The sequence below is a fragment of the Gymnoscopelus microlampas genome (genome assembly GCF_963454915.1).
Source record: "Gymnoscopelus microlampas genome assembly, chromosome: 16".
Lineage (NCBI taxonomy): Eukaryota > Metazoa > Chordata > Actinopteri > Myctophiformes > Myctophidae > Gymnoscopelus > Gymnoscopelus microlampas.
The window spans coordinates 20,416,420-20,438,198 of NC_139953.1; the positions used below are offsets into that span (position 1 = coordinate 20,416,420).

Consider the following 21,779-nt stretch of genomic DNA (forward strand, 5'->3'; position numbering starts at 1 on the left):
AATGCACTATTTTGGCAGGGCTTTTCAGTCATCTTATTGTACATTTCCATCATACATTTAATTATTTTACATTTACAATTCAGGACTGATGCTAATATATCATAATGTATTATGGTGAAATTATGAAATTAAATGCATATTCTAGATGTGGAATATTATAATTAATAGTGCTTTTAGGCTGTTTTTTAGGCTGCTACATCCCAAACCTCACACTTTACTGGGTGGAATTAGTATCAGTCCCTATTCCACCCAGTAAGTACACAAAGCAAAGTCGAAGACTTTTGAGAATTTCTGAGCATCTCTTTTTTATTATTATCATTGATAACAAAGGAGATTGATTTCTAACTTTACAACTAAAACAAAACCACTCCTCATCTGCAACAAATGACTGACAAACAGGTTCAGAGGTCAGGCAAGGAGACGCATCAAAAACGTGAGAAGCCTGATTTATACTTCGTCGAAAGACAGAGTTGTGTACTGAGTGAGAGAGACTGACAATAGCTGAACTATAAGCTCACAACGTGTCACGGATGCAACACATTGTGAGCTTGTAGATCAGTTACTTTCAGTATAAAACACAGTTGTACGATGGAGCATAAATTAGGCCAGAGGGGTTGTGGATCGAAATGAAATCAAGCCTTTTGAAAATGTCATATAACCATAAACCCATACACACTCACTTCAGGGCAACTTGGTTATGGATGAATTTCTTATGAGTATGCAATTGACTCAAGACAATGAGTAATGTTAAGATGTTACACTTAGACCTCAGCTACAGAGAGAGCAGACAGGTGGAGAATGGAGAATAGTGGTACAAAGCAAACCAGTTACACATGAGAGGACGGCATGGGACAGATAAAGTCTCATCTCGAAGCAGTGGATGAGGAAAGCAGCCATGCTCGGGACCAGGGCAAGTCAAGCAAGTCTGTAGAGTGAAGTTGTGTGTAGATAGATACTGTATTTATGTATAGTGTAAAGCCACATTGGACACTCTAACCAGTAGTATTAATCTGCCGTCAGTTTAATATCTGTCTCTAATTAAAAATACAAACCCGTAGAGAGACATGATTGGGGGACCATAAGAAAAGAAAACATGGACAGGATTCGGGGGACCATAAGAAAAGCAAACAGGAACAGGATGTGGGGGACCATAAGAAAAGCAAATGGGGACATGCATTCCAACATGGCAATGGCAGTCTGTCTAGTGTTGAACTCTCTTATGTGCCGACGGCCTTCTGTACATTCTAATTCGTAAAGCCTAGAGGTGACAGAAATGGAGAACGAGAAAGTTGTCTATCCAAGGCTTAGGGGGACTTCTCAAAAGACACAGCCAGAGACACAGCTCTGCAAACCATCCCTCGTCTTGGCTCCAAACGTTTCAGGACGATCCAGAATCAATCGTTACTCTGAGCCAACACGACACATTCTGTACGTATTGTACTGGTTCGCTTGGGATTGCGAGGGTCGCTCAGGGCTGGTACTTCTGGCGAATGAAGGAGAGCACATCGTCTTTGGACAGTTTCCCTGGATCCATCCGTGTCTGGGAGTCGTGAACTATAACCCCGTCTACCCAGGCCCAGAAGAGGCGCTCTGAGTGGCAGACGCTGAGGGAAAAAACACACACAGAAATAAAGGCAAAGGATCATCAGAGCATTATTATATATATCATTAACTAGCTGTTCAATTGTGATCTTATTATGCTGCACTCGCCTAACCCTCATGGCCACAAATGATTGAAATGTGATTAATATGAACATTTCTAGATAAATCTCAAAAGGAGTAAATTCAATATTTTATGAAAAACAGACAACTATTTGAGCAAAGTTTGTGATACGTACTGAAAGGGAGCAACAGCACTGGGGTGCAGGTCATAGGTGGACTCCTTGGTTATCTTATTGAAGAAGAATTTCTTCTTAGAGTTCTTGCTGTAAGCCATAGTCCAGGGTTCTAATGGACAGAGGAGGTATAAAATGGAGGTTAATGGTGTTGACAGACATTACTAATCAAAACATTCATACAAGTAGTCGCACTCCACAACTGTACACAAACACGCATCCACAGAACGTAAATGTGATATTTGCTAAATATAATTAAATTTTAATAATTTAAGCTTGTTTACAGAAATTATGAATAAGTATAGTTTCCTTTGATTATGATTTTCTATTATACTGAATATTTTTATCTGAATAGTTCTATCTACCAGATCCCTGAAGTGTCTTTCTCTTCATTGAAGTCAACTAGCTGTCAGCTGTGTCAACACAACGCAGAAACTATTGGCTGTCACCACTGTCAGTGATATACAAGAGATTCAACAAGGGTGTTATAAACTCTTTAGTCTAGTAGATTATTGACCCCAGTTACACTAGCTGTCAGCTGAAAACATTGTAGCAGGACTTTTGAGTGTCCTGCCAGAACTAGTAGGGAAATATCCATCCATATACACACACACACACACACACACACACACACACACACACACACACAAACCAACCATTGACAGTTTTGACGATGTAAAGGCCTGTGGGAAGGAAGTGTCTGTCGTCTCTGCCAGTGTAGGACAGACGAGGTACTCCTCCTGAGCTCTTAGTCACCTTCATCTCCAGTCTTGGTGAAGAAGACCAAACCAACAAGAAGAAGAGATGGTTATGTCCCCATCCTCACCTCTAGGCTCATTTCCAGTATGAAGCTCAGTGAGATCTCGGTCTATGCATGACTCTCTCATCATCATACCTGACAAAGATCTTCTCCATTTCTTCCAGTCTGTACACCTCCTTCACTCTAGGTTATGAAAGAAAGGAGATAAAATGGCAAAATCAAAAGCTTTTAGTTCATGGAATTTTAAACAATTGCAGGAACCCTACAGAGTGATGTTAAAACAGTGGATTTATTTATTAATTTTACCTGATAGGGTTCATGTCTGGTCTGCTGGGCTTAGACACGGCCTTGACAAACTTCTCAGCCATCTGGATCCTTAAAGAAAATGGCCATCATTTGTTTGGTTGTGTGGTCAGTGAGTCTAAAGTTAGCTAAAATGCTTGTAAAGATTTGGGATCTCTACGTCCCACTGTCTTTTTACTGTACCTTTGGTTGAAGTGCTGCTCTCTGACATCGGTGCCGTTGAGTACTAGAGCATCCAGTACGTGTACTGCGTTGATCCTTCGTTGGGCCTTGCCCTGGGGAGCAAACACGTTACACATGAAGAAACACAGCCAGCTGCAATTGCAGGGTCAACTATTACTGAGTATAACTCAGTAATAGTCAAAACCATTCCTGTGATTCTACTGTATTATCGTCCAATATACCAGAGTATATTATCATCCAGCATGTTCCAATAACAGGGACATGCTGGGTACAGAAATCTAGCCAGGCATTAAAAGGCTTTGATTCTCTTAAGTACTTTTCCACAACTGGTTACCGTGTCATATCTATTCCTCCCTACATTACATTTCCTACACTCTCATCTCACCTCTCCCTTAAGCTCCTGGACAATTTCTACACTCAGCAAGGTCTCTCGGGGCAGCTCCAGCTTAAAGCTCTCAAGCTTCTTCCAGCGCAGAGGCATCTTACCATCCCACGTGTAGATCTGGGATTTCTGTACCAGGTAAAAGATAAGAGGAGAGGGAATGGACAGAAACATCAGAAAAAAAGACTGAGTAAAATGGACAGTTACATACATTGATGTCATTATTTGGGATTTGCTGCATTAACTTTATTTTCTTTTTAATCAAAAGCTTTTATTAAAGCAAAAATCTAAAAGAACAAGACAAAAACACTGTCTTTTTGTGCCTATTAGGACTCACCCCAAGTGCTAGCAGGAAGATCTGTTCACCTCCTCCTACAATGCAGCGGTAGTCCAGGACGTGATGGATCTTTTCTAGCGTACTGGAGTTGAGAGGGCCGATCTTACTCTGGAACAACTCTACATCTGAACCCTGACATGGAAATGATGTACTATTTAAGCCAACAGCTCGCAGTTACAGCATCATTGCTGAAGTAACTCAGCAATGATGTAATAAAAATATATAATGCAATATCAGATGACAGACTGACCTTGATCAGCTCAAAGAATTTATTCTTGGGGTCTGAGGAGGCAGGAGTCACTCTGGCTTTATCAGGGACCTAGAAAAGGAGACATGCACAAATTGCACATAAGAGCTACACCGTGAGATACACTTAGAACTAGACAATGTGCTCAGCAGAGCGCAGACTTCAGTCAAGGACAGGTGACAGTTTGTTTATAAGGTTGGTCAGTCACTGATGAGGGATTAATTGTGTCTGAATTGTGGGCTGAATAGTGGTGCTTCTGGTGTTACATTTCCTTTTGGCCAATATAACTTCATGATGCATTATTGAGTACTGACACTCCTTTGGCTGGAAATGGACAACAAAATGGTGTGAATCAGTTTTTCCTGGGCCCAGGACCAAACTTTCCACCAAGAATGTCCTCCTTGGCAGTGGTATTTAGCCTGGAATATGTAGCAAAAATTAGCTTTACTTCTGTTATAGGGCATGTTCAGGGTAGTATAACTATTATAGTGGTTGGTGTTACTTGTTTTTTCCCAGTTTCCCACTCACCCCCCAAAGCTTAAAACATTCCTTCCTGATGTCAGCTTGCCTGGTCTCAGAGAGGGCCCTGGAAAAACAAAGCAATCAATTATACAATCAATTAAAACACAACGTCTCACACACACACACACACACACACACACACACGGATACACACGGATACACTCAAACACAGAGCGTGAAATAAAAAAAAGGTCAAGTAAGTGAAATAGAACAACTCACGGGTCTAAGACATAGGCATGAATCTTAGCCAAGGCCTTGATCTGGACGACACAGTGGCTGCAAGAGACACAATATCCCACATCAGTGACTGACCAAGTGAGAACTAAAGCTTCTCTGGAGTTACGGCTGGGCAATTAACCAAAACTGTATCGACACCGACATTGAGAACCAATAACTGACTTCATCTTGCTCATGTACGTTAATCAGAATGATCGAATAGATTTTTTTAAATTTAGAACAGACTAATCGACTAAATCATTTCGTCTGATTAGCCACAAAAGCCCTGTTTTATAGTTCATTGTACAATGGTGGCGTGTAAAAATAGCACAAATAGCCGATCTACAACCTCACAGCGCGTCACACGCTAAGCGTTGTAACAAGGTTACAACGCTAGATCTGCTGTTTTAGCTATTTTTTAAATTATTTTATAAACGCTTATTAATCGTAAATCGAGGCAAAAGTTTGAAATAATCGTGACATTTACTTGAAGTCATATGGCCCAGCCCTACTCTGAGTGTTCATGACACATCCCTACCTCTCGTTGGAGTTGACCATGTGCTGATAGAAGTCTGTGTCCTCCTTGATAAGGCTCAGAGGCACCACCTCCATAACGTCGTTTTCTGAGTTCTTCAGATGGTTGAGTTTCAGGTTTACTCTGAACATGTAATCCCTCACAAATTCGGAGCCGGGCTTCAGTCCGCGGCACACTATGTACCTATTGGACAAAACCAGTGTGTGTTGTTTTATTCATGTACTGCATTAATGATCTGTAAGAATTAAATGTTTATTCAGGCAAAAACCTCCACAACAAACACAATACAAATGTGTAATACAAATGACCAACATTGGTCTAACATAAAACATAACAAGTCTAAAGGTCTAAAAGCACTGCTAGCTGCCTGTAAAGGTTGTCTACTCCTTACATTTTCCTGGCAATCTGCCATGATGATTTTAATAGTTTGACATTTTGGCCTAAAGATGACGCTAGGGGAAGCATGGCATCACCATAATCAGTAGGGTTCATCATCCAGAGTGTATGAATGTACTAAACATGTTGAGGCAATCTGTCCATTAGATTTTTAAATATAGTCTGCAGTTTTTTACCATTTTTGATACCACGGGGGAAAATAACTGAGGGCATTTTTTTTAATCAAAGGCTGTGTGTTGTTTACTGTATATTACAGATTGGTTCTAATCTTATCTCTGGTACTGTAAGAGAAATATCACCCTTTTTTTAAATAAACATTTGTATTTTTCTCTTTAGATCAGGCCTTTAAAAATCACTAAATTAGTGTGTGTCTCAAGCATTAGGGTGCTAAAAAAAACAAAGTCTGTAGCATCAAGCTACAAACAGCGCTCAACTACTGCTATCTTTGTCAACCAAAATGGTCACAGAGGATCTGCTTTTGCCCAATGCCCCCTTTAATGAGCTTCTGAGCTTACACATCTGGAGCAAATGAATTCACAAGCAGCACACTTTCAGCAGTGCTGACAAAAGAGTGACGATACACACTCAGCCAGCTGACTGAATGAGAGGCAGGCAAGGCGTGCGGGGCTATTAGCCTATGTGAATACACACTGACTGCAACAGTGTATGCTCAACTCACTTGTGAGAGATGGGGGAGCATACCGATAAATGAAAATGTTAAATTTTTGACAACATTAATGTACAGTATACAGTGTGTTCATTTGTGTCTGTGTAAGGAGTTAAGATAGGAGTGCATACACGCACAAATAGGCATTGAGCATTCACAAAGCCTTACCTCTCGGAGTTGGCAGGCCTGCTGGTGAGGGGCTTGAAGAGGGAGATCCTGTCGAAAGAGAGGTAGAGCAGGTAGACCAGGCCCACACAGAAGGGAGTGAACAGGTCAAAGGTCTTACACACAAAATGGCCACCTGGGGGAGACAAACGCCACTGCTGTGACTCAGTAGTCTGGCATTAATCAGCTAACATAAATATTGCATACAAGACTAATAGCATGAATGACAAAGGAAAAAGCTGGCAAGATGGAGACAAATTGTTTTGCACATAGACAAACTTCAGACGTGTGTACCTGTCCTCAGTGTAGACATGGCGGTGAGGAACTGACAGAGCAACAACTGTTTGCTCAGGATCTCCTGAATGTTCTCCTGGCCCTCCACTGAGAAGCCCTTCAAACCATAGCACAGACACACACTTATCACAAATGTGTCTAAATTGTCTAAATCAGTGGTTCTAAAAATATATATTTAAAGGACCCCTAATAACTCTGAGAGTGTACAAATGGAACCAAATGGACCCGTTCCATTTGGTTCCATTTGTCTGTAACTCTCAAGAGTTACAGACCTGAACCCTGAGGGTCCCGGGAGACCCTACTTTCAGAACCCACTGTTCTAAATGTATATTTTGGTGTTAATCTAGCCTCATATCCTCGTCTAACATCATATTCCCTTTATATGGAGAGATCAGGGCATGGTATGCTAATAAACCAGCTAGTGATAAAGCATGATCTGGATTCACCAACATCATTTTGTGTACACATTTCCAGCACCAAGTAAGATAATTTCTACGCACATATTAGTGAATGAAGTCCAAAGACTTGAATAGACTTTCCCTCAGAGTTTTAAAACATAGAATGGTTGAAGTAGACTTTGGAAGTCGGTGCATTTGAGATGGGCGTACCCCATCAGCCATGAGGAAATGGAGCCCTCTCCTCTCTGTGCTCTCCAGGACAAAGTTCCGGAAGGCGCTCACATTCTCTGGCAGTGTGATGTCTCCATCCCCATCCACCCCGCCTTCACCTAGGACACGCAGAGTGGACAGAATTTAGACAAGATTGAGGACACTTCACTTCTTACATAAGATTATATGACACATATAGCAGTAATAGGCCTAAACTATCGAAGCAGTGTGTAAAACGCTGTGACCTACAGGCCATGTCTGCCCAACTCCCCGACCAGCCACCCCTCCACTGCCAAACAGTTGTGTACCGTAGTAAGGCTCAAAGAGTTCACTGGGTGCTGCATAGAAGTCTTCCAGTTTGAAATCGCAGGGGCCCTTTAGTGTCATGCCGAAGCCCTTGGCATGCCAGCGCCTCTTCCACAGTATGTACTCAGAGAAGCCCCCAGGCCCCGCACACACGTCACCAAAGTACAGCAGCTCACCCTCGCGATCCTTCGTCAGAGACTTCTGTGTGGTAAGAGAATCATAATCTTGTACAACCGCATAATTTTACCTTCACCCAAGAAAGTGGATACGTATTATTAGAAGTGAACTCACCCCTTGTGAGTCCTTTGGGTTGGTGAACATGTTGTCAAAACAATGGTCCATGTTGGCCATTTTCATCGCTGCCCTAAACGCGATTCATGCAAAATATTTCGGTTACAGAATACCTCAGAGGAAGGATGCAGGCCAGGCTATTGCAAACTGCTTTGTAAGTATGTATGCAAGAGGTACTGTAAATGCTGTGTTTTATTGAGGACTTACCTGTTAAGGAAGAAGCCTCCTCTGATGGTCTCGTAGGGGTTAGAGCGTGTCCGTGCTCTCCTCATCTCCTCACCCTCCAGGTCATCAAACACTGTCTGAACATAACAAACACACATGGTGAGATGTTTTATCTATTACTCAAAATTCCTGGTGGACATACTGAGTGTTATTGGTCAGTGTTACTGGCCAGCATTGACATGGTACCCTGTGGTTCCCACCAACAACCAGGAACCTGCTAAATACATACACTAGTGTGTTGTTTTCTTTTAATTTCATAGTAGAGCAAAGGGAAAGGGAAACTAGTGACGGAGATGGGAGAGAACATGCAACACAGGTCTCCAGCCAAACCAGGAACATTAGGATAATGTGGTCAACTTGTGTATTTGTTTTTAACTTTCAAATAAACCAAACAATCTGGTGTGCTACAGCACTATGTTGTGGAAAGCTATTTCTGTTTTTCTAATGCTGCTAAATAGTGCTAATGTATTGTGTTGCCGTGTGCTATGACTTGGTTTTCTTTCCTACTCACCTTGCATCTAAGAAGGGTGTGCAGGAGGTCTTCAGTACAAAACTCTGTCTCGTCCTCAATCTTTAATTTCCTCTGCAAGTATAAAGCAAACAAAGAATGATAATTCAAAGATGTAAAATGAATATTCACTGGTGAATACACAACATAAGGTCTAAGAGTGTGTGTGTGTGGGGGGTGTACCGGTCCCAATTCCATCCAGTCCTTCAGCTCATCTGCATCTGGGATCTCAGTGGAGCATTCTGGGAACCAATCTACTTTCTCCACAGCACTTGGCTGGACAAACAAACGATAGAGAGAGAGAGAGAGACGGGGGGGAGAAAAAGAAAAATAATATATAAAAATTAAGAAAGCCATAAGGAAAACACATTAAATGCTAGTTCATCGATATAGTTTAATATCACCACTGACTCAGGGCATCATGTCTACGTTCTCTGATAAATGTATTGTAAACAATGTGCTTTCGAGATGTGGTAGAGAGGTCATTATTACTGTTCTACATACCTCGGGTTCGTCCTGCCAGTCGACATTGAGCTCCCCCTGGAACCCCTGCAGTGTGAGGCCCAGACCTCTCCTCCCTCGCTGTGTGGAGGCCTCAATGATCTCCTTGCGCCCTTGACCAAACTTTCCCAGACCCTCGCCCTCACGGAAACCCATTTTGGCCTAAGGGGTGAAGTGGGCAAAGTGCAAGAGATTAGGGGACTGATTGAGGAAAGGTCTTTTCACCTATGATGAATATTATATTTCATAATGCACAGTAAAATCTTCAGTACATTTGCGTCCATTTCTGAACTGTCAGAGTTACAGTAAATGACAACTCAGCCAAAAACTTCACAATACTTATTTTTTTCTTTTTCTCCCACAACAATGGGTACAGTTATTTTAGAGTATATAATATAAACCCATACATTTTTATGTTTTGGGCATATCATTATAGGTGAACATTTTCATTTGTTGGAGTGCATGCGCAATGGAGAGACAAATTCAAAGACAATTCATACAGCATGGTCTAAATTGGGGAGGATTTCAGTACAGTACCATAAGTTTCTGTGACACGCTGTTGTACATGCCGAACTTTGAGGCTCCCTCAGTGGAGGAGTCCATGGTGGGGAGGCTGTGGGATGTGTTGGACATGGAGAAGCCTGGTCTGTGGTCCTCCTGGTCACTGTGGGAGTCACTTTGGCTGGAGTCTGCAGGACGACATGGAAATGACACACACACACACACACACACACACACACACACACACACACACACACACACACACAAGTACAAGTTCAAACACATCAGGAGAGGAGACACACGCAGTGATAAACAAACAAAAACAAAAAGTAAACAAAACATTTCCTGACTTTCTAGGGAGGACCACAAGAATCCCTGTACCATCCAAACGCTTCCCATTCATGGCCTTTAATGCAATCTTGGCCTTGTTAAGTATCTCAAATGTAATGTAAGCATAGAACTGGGACTACAGGCCCTTTCTCTTTATGTGCCCTCCCGTGTTGTGGAGTCATCGAGGTGGCACTGCAAGTGGTAGTGCTGCATTTGTACTCACCTAATAATACATTGCTGAGACTTGGGTTCAGCTTATTGTCATCTAGTTTCATATCCATTTTAAAGTTCTGACAGAAAACGTGTGTTTGGTAATCTCCTTTTCCACAAGCTTGACACGTACTACATTCTCTGCACGCAATGCGGCCTGAAATGATTGCAGGACTGAACATTATGTAAACTTCTTCCAGTGAGCACATAGGTATGGGGCAAACAATTGACAGGTGCGTTGCGATTGGTGCGGGGTAATAGACCCCTTATCAGATGACGTCACACTGATAAGAACCAGTTTGCGATGCAATGGAAAAGTCACTGCACTCTACACTGTGTGTAGAAATGCAATTGCATCCAATCAATCTTTCAGATGCTGTTTTTCTCCCAGCGTGGAGGAAGAATGCTTAGGATTTTTACTGTGATCTCTCGCTCTTGAAATATATAATCCTTGGTTTCTGTTGTGTGTAAACAATAATAGCAACTCAAATCAGTTGTCTTCCAAACCCCACCTCCAGTCGCTGTCATTAGAGCGGGGGAGCTCTCTATGATTACGGCTGCAGCCCATCAAGCCTAATTTATGCTCCGTCCTGCGAAGGTGTCATGCACAGAGAACAGCCGAGAATAGCAGACCTCCAAGCTCACAACGGAGTATATATGTCTCGCTAGGGCGCACCTCACCAGCCAACACACAAGAGGAAGTTGAATGAAATGAAACCAGCGCTCCCAAAACAACAGGTTTGGGGATCTGTTGGGAATTGATTACATGACACAGTCACCTGTGCGTCATGTCTCAATGTTTGTAAACAAATAATTGGTCTAATGTTTTATTCACTAAAAAGTTCTGGATTGCTACTATAAATATGCCCCCCTTCTTCTCTTTCTCCTTTCTAGAAATAACAAAGACTAATTTCACCCACTTCTTTTTTTATACCTGTAAACCTGTGATGTGACAATAAAACTGATTTCTTTTTTTCTTTATTTTTTTTTATCCCACGATTTTGTAACCCTTTTTTTTCACCCGGTGCCAATTTTGTGATCCTGGGCGCTACACCCCCCCCCCCCCCCCCCCCCCACCAGCCTAGGGAGCCCAGGGCCGAGCTCATGCCTCCTTCAATGCATGAGAATGCCAACTGACCTTCTTGTCACCTGACAGGGTGGAGTTTCCCAGGTTGAGCGTAGCGCGTGGAAGGAACACGTTATTCCAACCAGTTCCCCTCCCCTCCATCAGGCTGTCATGGGGGAGGTGGTATAGCGACCAGGATTACAAGATGTTTTTGTGAGGGTATTAACTACCCTAGGAGACACGGGGAGAACATGCAAACTCCACACAGAGTAGGCCCTTTCGCCAACCCCACCTAGTAGTGATGAGCGGGTCGGGTTTTTTCATGACCCGCCCCGCCCCGCGACGGAACCCAACCCGTCTCAACCCGCCCCGCGAACCCATAAATAAATCTATGGCTCAACCCGCCCCGCGACCCGCGATTTTTTTTTTTTATTCTGTAAAATCATGGTTAGAAAATAATCCCCAAGTATATTCAAACTGTTTTATTGTTATTATTCTTATTAGGAATACAGACAAAACAAGAGCATGTGATTATTTCTTTTTTTTTTGCGTGTGAGAGCGGCTGACCCGCTCACCCACAGCCCGCATAATTGCCTCGACCCACCCGCGCCGCGGGTTGACCCGCGGGTTACGGGTCGACCCGCTCATCACTACCACCTAGGGTATGAGCGCTGATGCCGCGGAGGAGAGGACATGCCCCCAGTGCCCACAGCATCCCGGCGGGAATCGAACCCAGGACCTTCTAGCTGTGAAGCGACAGCGCTACCGACTGCGCCACCGTGCCCCCCCGTAATAAAATAAATAAAACTGATTCTTGGCTGACTTGGCTCACTTTTGTCTTTGGTATATACATTGGTTTTTTCTTACCTTGACTGGCTGATTGTCGAGGTGAGTCCGGTGACTCTTCATCTGAACTGCCATCATCACACCGCTTCTTAGCCCCCAGCAGGGGCATTGAAGCCCCCTCAGCTTTCCTCTTCATCATGGCTGAAAGCAAGATGGGTAACACCAATTGAATGAGGTACAACAGCACGAAGAGGATGCAAGAGAAAACACAGTACAGTACAATAAAACTGTGGGTCAAAATAGATGACTTAATTTTAATATTAGATGGAACAGTGGAGTGCACCTTCTTGTAACATCAAACCCCAACAACAAAATGTTGCCATAACAGTATTAATGACTATTGTCTCTAGTTTGAAGGCAGTGGAAATACCAATCTAGAGAAAAATAAATAGATAGGGGCTTTCAGATTAGATTTTTTTGCCTTGAGCTTCTCTCAAATCACAGCCAATTGTGGACATATGGGGGAGTCAATCGGATTTCAAATATATAATAATAACAAATAGAGAATAATAATTAAGCAAACTACAACAAAGATATTATGTTCAGTGGATGCGTGAGTCAATGATTATATAACACTGCATGCATTTTGCACTCAATAATAAACTGGCAGGAGCAAAGATTAGATAAATAATAGCACACAAGTGGTGTCAGTTTCCATGCCTCATGTATTCATGTCGAGATGTAGCAGACAGTGGTCAGAGAGACACTTAAGACACGTTAATATGATCTCTGGAGATAATATTCTAATATTTACCTCTTGTTTATTGTAGTTATCAGTATGCAGCTACTCTAGTTATGGGTCATATGGGCCCATAACCACAGTCCAGGATATACTTTCCGACCAAAACACTCAATTCTTTTCTTGGAATATTAACTAACAATGGGTGTGTTTCACTTTCCTCGCTAGTTGTCAGAAACGAAACTGAGCGAAGAGAGACTGCGCAGCAACAAGCACTGCTAGCACAGCTAGCTGTTAGCTAGTTGTTTTTATTACCAGCTTCGTGTGCAACTAATATTCTCCTTTAGGAGAAAAACAAGCGACATTCCGTCGACAGAAATCATATCCGTGTATTCATCCAGATTTTCCAGTCGCGGTTTTTATTAACAAGCGAAGAAAAAACATGAAATGTGTTTGTTTATTTAATTCAGCAGTAACCCCGCGTTCTATTTCGGAATCCTCGGTGATACGGTGGTCCTTCTATTCGCACTGGCGCAGCTTAATGACGTTTTTTTGGTCGATGGAATGAATGGCTGTTCAAACGGATGCCTTTGTGTAAAAGACAAGTAGCTGATGACATAATAAGTTTTGAAGCTGTGCAAAATAAGAGTTTCTGCAATGGTTACACATACACATAAAATGAGGTGCTTAAATTATAATCTTGACTCTCGAGGCTGTATGTAAGTTTAATTGATTCTTCATTTATAATTATTATGTTTTCATCATTTGTCTTTTTTATTTACGGTATTACTGTTTATTATTGCTGCAAAATGTATGATTTTTGTTGTCCTTAAAATTCATACTTGTATGTAAGACTTAGCAATATTGAATTTTGAGATAGAGACAGGTATAATAAATAGGCCCCTCGCCCCCTCCCACTAATTCTGCAAGCCAATCACAGGTAAACAGTATGGAATATCAAAAAGATGTTCGACCCTCATTGTCACATGACTCCCAGGATCATGTATACCTAATTCAGTGGGGGGTGAAAATCATGTTTCTGCAATAAACAGTGACAGTTGTCCATTTGGGGCCCCCTATGGGTCTATGTGAAATCACTTTTGGCTCTGGGTTGTTAGAGGCCCCTCAATGTGATTCAGATTTGGGGTCGATCAGACTTGATTTTTTTAATTTATTTTTATTGGAAGCCAATAATTGCCGATCGGTGTGGAATATAAAACAATGGGTGATGCATGTTTAATCAGGGGCTCAGGAGTTAGTGCGGCCGCTTGGGAACCGCAAGGTTCGACCCCTGCACATTGTAAAGCGCCTTGGATAAAGGCGCTATATAAATGCACCATTTGCCATTTAATCACATGACTCCACGCTTTGTGTGCGTTTTGGACAAAATCTGTTGTAGGAGTTAAAACACAAACTGTGTTTTGAAGAAAATGAAAAATGGCAGAAAATCTAGTTATGCAATATGCAGACATCGATGTGGCATATGGTCATACCACGTCTTGGGTCATGATCCAAGGAATCCATATACAATTTTCATTATACGCCTACGATTCAAGAGTTATAGGCCAAAAGGTATATCGGAGTAGTGTTATCTTAAGGCCGATTTGAAACATTCGTTCAAGTGTCTTCCTTGGCCTACTGGCAGCGTTCACAGCGGTTTGTGAGATAACATTAAGCTCTGGACTCACCCACTAACACAGAAAAACAGGGGTGAAAACATAATCTCCGCCTTCAGCCTGGTGGAGATAATTAACACCAGTGAGTGCATGTCAATGTGCATTGCATGGCATGACTGTTGACGACAGTCACAGAAATAACTGAGCTTGGAGAATCCTTCCTGGACAATCCAATGGAAAAGACAGTTTTCGTGACTCTCAACCACGCAGCCAGTGTTAATCCTTGTAGGCTATCTTATAAAGCACGCATAAGGGCATGGTCACACCACACTTTTTTTTTACCTCTGGGATAAGGGCACGGTCACACCACACTTTTTTTAACCTCTGGAATCTGCCAATGCTTTGTCAATGCAAATGCGTGGATTCATGGTCTTGGATATTTTGACCAAGAATGACCACGCATTTGCATAGACAAAGCATTGGCAGATTCCGCCCCAGAGGTTAAATAAAAGTGCGCTGTGACCGTGTAGCATAATTTCCAGTGGTGTAAGAAGTTCTCAGATATTTTACTTAAGTAAAAGTAGCAATACCACAATATGAAAATACTCTGTTACAAGTAAAAGGCCTGTGTTCAAAATGTTACTTGAGTAAAAGTACAAAAGTATTGGCATCAAAATATACTTAAAATACAAAAAGTTAAAGTACTAAAATGTTTGAAAATAGCAGATTCAAGCTCAAGATGAGGCGTGTTGTGAGCTTGTATATTGGCTATTTTCAAATAGCCTACGTATAAAATAGGGCTAAAGTGGTTAATGTATGTTTTATAATATAATAATTTATATCTGCAAAGTAACCAGTAACTAAAGTTTTCGAATAATTGTAAGTGAGTAAAGGCACAATATTTGCCTCTGAGATGTAGTGGAGTAGAAGTAAAAGTACAGAAACCTGGAAATAGTCCAGTAAAGTAGAAATACCTCAAAATTGTAAAAAGTACATTACTTGAGTAAATGTACTTAGTTACTTTACACCACTGATAATTTCACAAACTAGCAGTTGAATAGCAGTAGTCATGACTTTGATAGCCTAATATCATTCTACACCACACAGACTGCTATTTTATTTTCTCATTTATGTAGTTATTTTTACAAAAAGTAAGGTGTCACAGTTCGGGCGCCGCCGCGCCTCCGGCCCCGCCCCCCCCCTGCTCGCCACTGACTTTTCACTGTTTTGAGCCTTTGTTTCTGCGGTTCGCCCGGCTGTTCTTAATTGTACCTAATGACTCTTTTCCCTAATTTAAGCCCGTCTCAGCCGGTGCTCCTTGCTCTGACATTATTTCCTGTTTTCGGTGTGCCTGCCTGTACGCTGTTTCTGCGAAGGCTTCCCTCTGTTTCTGAGGGTTCTGTATTCGTTTGTATTCCTCTCTGTTTTTACCAAGTAAAGCCTTATTTATCCTTATCCTTGTGTCGTGCCTGCTTTTGGGTCCACCCGTGCCAAACCGTGAGCTCACCGTGACAGAATGTCAGAGCCACTTGGACCCAGCGGTCACATGTCCGTCGCCTGCCAGACCGTTGTCGAGGTGGATAAGTTGGATTTGATTATGGACATGCTCGCTCGGATGGATTCGCGCCTGCTCCACTTGGAGATTACGCTGGCCGGCGGCCAGCGGTCCATGCTCCATCGGACCCAGGATATCTGGGAGCGGGTGGTCCAAGGCACCGCTCCGTCTCTGCGCTCCCGTACGGCGGCGTCGGTCCGCTCCAGCGCGCGCGCCACGTGCGGGGGTTCGTCCAGCGAGCCAAGCTCGGGCGTTCACCCCGAGCCCTCTTCATCTTCTGGGGCGTCCTCCTCTTCCTCCTCTCCTGTACCACGGGAGTGGTCTCCTCCTCGGACCCGCGAGAAGGCTCGCCGTCCGCGGTCCCTCTCCCGCGAGCGGGCGAGGGCTCCTCATCGACGGGTCGTCTCGTCGAGCCACCGTCCGGCACCTCGTCCCTGTTCCGTTCCTGCTGTGCCTTCCCGTCCGTGTCCTGTGCCTGCCGTGTCTTCCCGGCCGCCTGCGGTGTCTCCTCGCCCTGGCGCTGCCCCCGGGGAGCTGTCTGTCCCGCCGGGTCCACTCGTCGCCGGTTTCGTGGGTGAAGCCGAGAAGGATCGGCGGATCCGTCTGGGCCTCTGTTTTTATTGTGGCGTCGGGGACCACCACATTAACAACTGCCCGGTGAGGCCCCCACGCCCGAAGAAGTGACAGAGTTAAGTCCTAGTTTTTGTTCTGTTTTGTCGCTCTTTTAGAGTAGTTTTGTGTTGTTTTTTGGCGTTTTTGGCTCACCTCCTTTTTCCCTGTTTTTTCCTCCTGTCTCTCTTTCTAACTGTCCTATCTACAGCTCCTGTTTCGCCCCGGGCGGGCGGCGACGAACGACGGGCGGTCTGCCGGGACGTCCGAACCTGGACGGGCGCCGCCAGTATTCGGTGCGGCGTCCGGTCCTCCCGATTGGTCCGCGGTCCCGGCAGGGCCGCTCGAGTCTCGTTCACCGGTCGTCGCTGTCCGGGGCCTTTTGTCTTCTGCCTTGGCTTTCGACCCCCCCCCCCCCCCGGCCTGTGCCCTCTGCGCTGATGTCCTCCGCGCAGAGCCCTGGCTCCTCCCCCCCCCCCCCCCCCCCCCCCCCCACCTGGTTCTTCGCCTGCCGCCCGGGCCTCCCCAGCCTAGTCCTGGCTGGTTCTCGGCGGCCCATCTGGCCTCGACCCCCCTGTCTCCGTCCCTGGACCTTCGCCCGCCGTCCGGGCCTCCCCAGCCGCGCTCCGGCTAGTGCCCGGCGGCCTTCCGGCATCGTTCCAGTTTTCTCGGCCTGGTCTTCGCCTGCCTTTCCGGACTCACCTGCCGCAGTCCGGCCGGACCCGGTTGGCCTTCCCGGCCTCGACCACGCCTCGCCTTCCTGCCCTGCCTGTGCCCTCTGCGCTGATGTCCTCCGCGCAGAGCCCTGGCTGCCCCCCCCCCCCCGTCCCCCGTCTCTGCCCCCCCCCCCCCCCCCCCCCCCGGAGGTTCTGGTCCGCTTCACTGCCCCCCCCCATTCTGGGACGCCTGGAAGTCGTCCGTGGGGGGGAGGTACTGTCACAGTTCGGGCGCCGCCGCGCCTCCGGCCCCGCCCCCCCCCTGCTCGCCACTGACTTTTCACTGTTTTGAGCCTTTGTTTCTGCGGTTCGCCCGGCTGTTCTTAATTGTACCTAATGACTCTTTTCCCTAATTTAAGCCCGTCTCAGCCGGTGCTCCTTGCTCTGACATTATTTCCTGTTTTCGGTGTGCCTGCCTGTACGCTGTTTCTGCGAAGGCTTCCCTCTGTTTCTGAGGGTTCTGTATTCGTTTGTATTCCTCTCTGTTTTTACCAAGTAAAGCCTTATTTATCCTTATCCTTGTGTCGTGCCTGCTTTTGGGTCCACCCGTGCCAAACCGTGAGCTCACCGTGACATAAGGCAGATGTTTAAGCCCATATTGTGTTAAAACAATGTAGACAATTCTTGAGTCAGAATATGATCTTGTGCATAGGCTTAATTCGTATACCTCTCGATGCATTATTTATGCAGTCTTGCTGATTTCTTTCTTCAGTTCTATCCAAAGTACTTTGTGACACATGCTTTAAATATACAGTAACCCGAACCCGAATCCTAACCCTAACTCAGCAATTTGCCTTTTAGCTGTACCTAATTGCAATTTGACGTCATGCCAGTACTGTGTTGCAGGCCGCTGATGGGGTTACATGTTTGTTTATTCCCTACAACCAACCACGGTACATCTCTCACAGAGGCATTAACTAATGGCCCACTAATCCCTCACAGTCAGACACACACACACACACACACACACACACACACACACACACACACACACACACACACACACACACACACACACACACACACACACACACACACACCATGTGACTGTCTTACGCAACCAAGCCTAGCCTTTAAATATTACCTGTGGGGACGAGTCTCCCTCAGAGACATCAAAACAGTCCAGGTGTGTGTGAGTCTATCTGAGCGAGGGAGCCGGCGGGTGACTGTGGACACTGGGGAGAACCTCCGCCGTTGTCACTCTCAGGCTGGTGGAGGAGACCCAGGCTAGAGACGGAGGGAAGGGAGAAGAGACACCAAGAAGGTTGCTTACTAGGAAGTCCTCAGGGCCACTCAAGGCTCTTCTTTTTATGCTTCGTTTGTGAAGCCCAGAGACAACAAAGATGTTTTTCCGCATCCCTCGCCTGACCCCTGGGTACATCAGATACCTCCAGGTGCGTACAGTAACATGCTTTTGGAGTGATCCTTCCTTTTTAGAGAGATTTCATGATTAGACTTAACAAAGGGAAATGTGCTCTGGCAGAAGAGTAGAGAACATTCCTCTAATAACCAATTTATAATAACCAATTTCATTATTTTAGTTTTAATGTCCTACACTAGAGTATGTACTTCCCTTCTACATGGCTTTAATGACAGTTTGGCACTATAGCATATCTCTGTAACAACAACACCAAAACAGAATCTAAAAGTTATGACATTTTTAATGCACTCCTGAACATAGCCTGGAACATGAATTGATGTGACTCAATGAATCCATCCACTTCAATTGCATAGCTGAAGGAAAGGTCATTATTAACAGAAGATGAGTGTGTTTTGATTGGTGACATTTGCTCAATTCACTGAAAGCGCATGCCAGACCAATGGGTTCTGGAGGTTCAGAGAGTCTCCACCAGTGTGTGCCAGGACATGCAGGATTAGTTGAGAGGATTACAGCAGTCTGTTTTTAAATGGACCTGAGTCAGAGATCTCATGGATCCTTCAGGGTCAAGATAAATGCCCGCTAATTGGATCTGCACTGGAATGGCATGAGATCCACACTCACCCTGGCAGGTATTTCGGGAGCCTGCAGCTGCATTTAAATGGCTGTGGCACATTACTTTTCAAACGGGAGGTTGTCAGGTCTGATTATCTTCAGTAGTTTAGTTCACAGTCGTTACGGTTAGATAACTGACACCACTCAGGTTGAACAGGTCTTCTGATATGGGTGTTATGCCATTTGTGTAAAACAAAACTCAGAGTGGGATACTTAATTTACTTTTGTGCGTACATTCTTGCGTTAGAAAATGAAATAACTCGATTTATATCTGGCTTCAGGGCATGTGTTGGATTGGCCTAAAATTCAGAAATGCCCATTACCTCCTTAATCCTGAAAAGAGAGACATGCTGACATACTGCACTGTAGCTGCATGGGTTTGCCCAATTATTTTCCTCTCAATTAACCATATAAGATATAAACCCTTTTAAAACATTTTCAAAATATTTCTATTTTTTTTTTAATTGTGACAATATCAGATCTACAAGCTCACAACACATTGCATCGTGATGCGTTGTGAGCTTGTAGATCAGCTATTTTAGCTATTTGTCGTATGATGAATTATACTTAAGTGCTTAAGTGGTTCAAATGTGCCACTCCCCATGTTTTAAAGTGGTTTAGTTAATATGTTGTAAAAAGGCCTAGTTTAGTGTTAGTTTTATTTGTATATTTTAAATATGGAGCATTTGTCAGGGGCGAGTTTTAAAAAGGTGAGAAAATGTACTGAGTATTAAAAAACATAACATACCATAAGTTTTCTTTGCTGTGACAGTTTTGTGAATATGTTTTGATATTCACAAAACGGTCACAGCAAAAAAAAACTTGAGGATAGATTTTATATCCACCCAAAATATTATGCTCATATATGAAATAAATTGACACTCATGAAAACTATAACATTTTAGTTGGTTTAACTAGTTTAATAATTATAAAATGCAGTTTAATTTAGCTATAAAATGTTTTTGTCAACCCTAAATTTTTTCACTATACGATATTATCACAATAACAAGTTCACAATACGATATTTATCATGATAGATAAAAAGACTGAAATCTGTTGGACACAACTTTTAATTTCCCATTCGCCAGTCATACTACTGTGATTGAGATGTGACTGTGATATAGCTGAGTAGGCTTAACAACAACACTGTTTCATGCTTAATAATAACCTTGCCCGGGCGATGACGACTCTGAGTGGCGGTTGTCATGGCTACTGCGTGGGTGGTGACCCTTGGTCTCTCTTTCAGACGCAGGCAGCTCAGACGGTGCTGCAGGGCCGGGAAGGCCCCGTGATGCCACGTCTGGCCATGATGATGGGACTGTTTGGGATCGGCGTGTCTGGATACAGCTCCCGCCAGCTGACCCTGCACTACAAGCCAGCAAGTCACCTCCTGAGATGAGATGAGATGGCACACACACGCATGTGCACTCATATTCATACACACATGCACAGACACGTGCACATACACATTAGAACTGTGACCCCTCATTCAGCCAGCCTCCAGACATCCACTGGACAACGACGACATGGACAGACCGAGAACAGGGACAGAAGTTACATGTTCCAAGGACTCACAGGAATGACCTGTGTTTCTCTCCAACAGCGGTTTGTTTTCCTCTGTGAAATCCCTGCACAGTAAATTAATTTAACTCTGATCGTTTGTAACTCCCAGAATTATGATTATACACTAAGGATTTTACTGTGTACTCCAAAATGCCCTGTGTGTGGTGGAAGTTCAAGATCGGCCCGCTCCGGATTTCATTCTGACTTTGTTGGTTATTGGTTGAGTTGAGAAGAGTGTTGCCTTAAGGCTCTGCTTGGGCATGCAGTGAATAGTAACGTTAGGATTTTCTCCACAACCCACCCTCTCCCCAAACTACCTCTCCTTTTCAACACAATGCAGATTCTCTCTGCAGTGCTGAATTTAACTGATATGCAGTAAAAGACAGTGGCAGCTTTTGATGTTAGTTTTGGAGCCGGGTTGATGTTGCACTTTAACCACAGTCCCTTTGACATTATTCCTCTGAATATCCTGTGCCTTATTAGGACGACATTCAAAGATATTCCACAGAAGTTCTTCACAGTCAAAGTCAAAGCACACATTTGCACAAATCTTTCTAATCTATTGTATATTGTATATTGTATAGTGTTACTGAGCGTCTATAAAGACACTCCCCTCAATATGACATGACTGAGGTCAATTTTGATGAATGTATTTTAAAAGCCACAGGAAAATCTTCAGTGTTAATTCATCCATTGATTCATCCAGAATGAACCATTTTGTTCATTTTTACGCCCACAGAGTTAAATTAGCACTGAGGATTTTACAGTGTATCTAAATTTAAATCCTATCCTCCGCCATTTATCGTGGCATGTA

General features: G+C 43.9%; 1 protein-coding gene across 4 annotated transcripts; it reads right to left on the minus strand.

Moving 5' to 3' along the window:
• Window positions 1–249: 249 nt before the first annotated feature.
• Window positions 250–16,168, minus strand: cmtr1 (cap methyltransferase 1). 4 transcript variants are annotated; one of them, XM_084083518.1, is made up of 24 exons: window positions 16,037–16,168; window positions 12,256–12,375; window positions 9,819–9,970; window positions 9,285–9,443; window positions 8,964–9,056; window positions 8,784–8,855; window positions 8,255–8,349; window positions 8,048–8,120; window positions 7,759–7,957; window positions 7,451–7,569; window positions 6,843–6,939; window positions 6,552–6,684; window positions 5,324–5,503; window positions 4,789–4,845; window positions 4,576–4,633; window positions 4,051–4,119; window positions 3,801–3,932; window positions 3,467–3,592; window positions 3,082–3,173; window positions 2,902–2,970; window positions 2,731–2,778; window positions 2,492–2,604; window positions 1,839–1,947; window positions 250–1,604 (listed from the first exon to the last, which is right to left on the minus strand). In XM_084083518.1, the coding sequence occupies exons 2-24, from the start codon at window positions 12,371–12,373 to the stop codon at window positions 1,469–1,471; spliced, it is 2,499 nt and encodes an 832-aa protein (XP_083939644.1). In that variant the 5' UTR covers window positions 12,374–12,375; window positions 16,037–16,168; the 3' UTR covers window positions 250–1,468. The 4 variants fall into 4 exon arrangements, with proteins under 4 accessions (XP_083939644.1, XP_083939643.1, XP_083939645.1 ...); XM_084083517.1 differs by lacking the exon at window positions 16,037–16,168 and adding an exon at window positions 13,229–13,426; XM_084083519.1 differs by lacking the exon at window positions 16,037–16,168 and adding an exon at window positions 12,989–13,426 and having other exon boundaries at window positions 7,759–7,954.
• Window positions 16,169–21,779: the final 5,611 nt, after the last annotated feature.

What these genes read in the sequence shown, in the direction of transcription:
- cmtr1 (XM_084083518.1), bottom strand. Translation starts at nt 12,373, where the DNA reads ATGATGAAGAGGAAAGCTGAGGGGGCTTCAATGCCCCTGCTGGGGGCT. An exon ending in AATGTTTTAAGCTTTGGGGG is followed by an intron (nt 4,120 to 4,575) that starts GTGAGTGGGAAA and finishes CTCCTTTTCTAG; the next exon opens with GTCCCTGATAAAGCCAGAGT. An exon ending in ATGGAGAAGATCTTTGTCAG is followed by an intron (nt 2,605 to 2,730) that starts GTATGATGATGA and finishes TTCTTCACCAAG; the next exon opens with ACTGGAGATGAAGGTGACTA.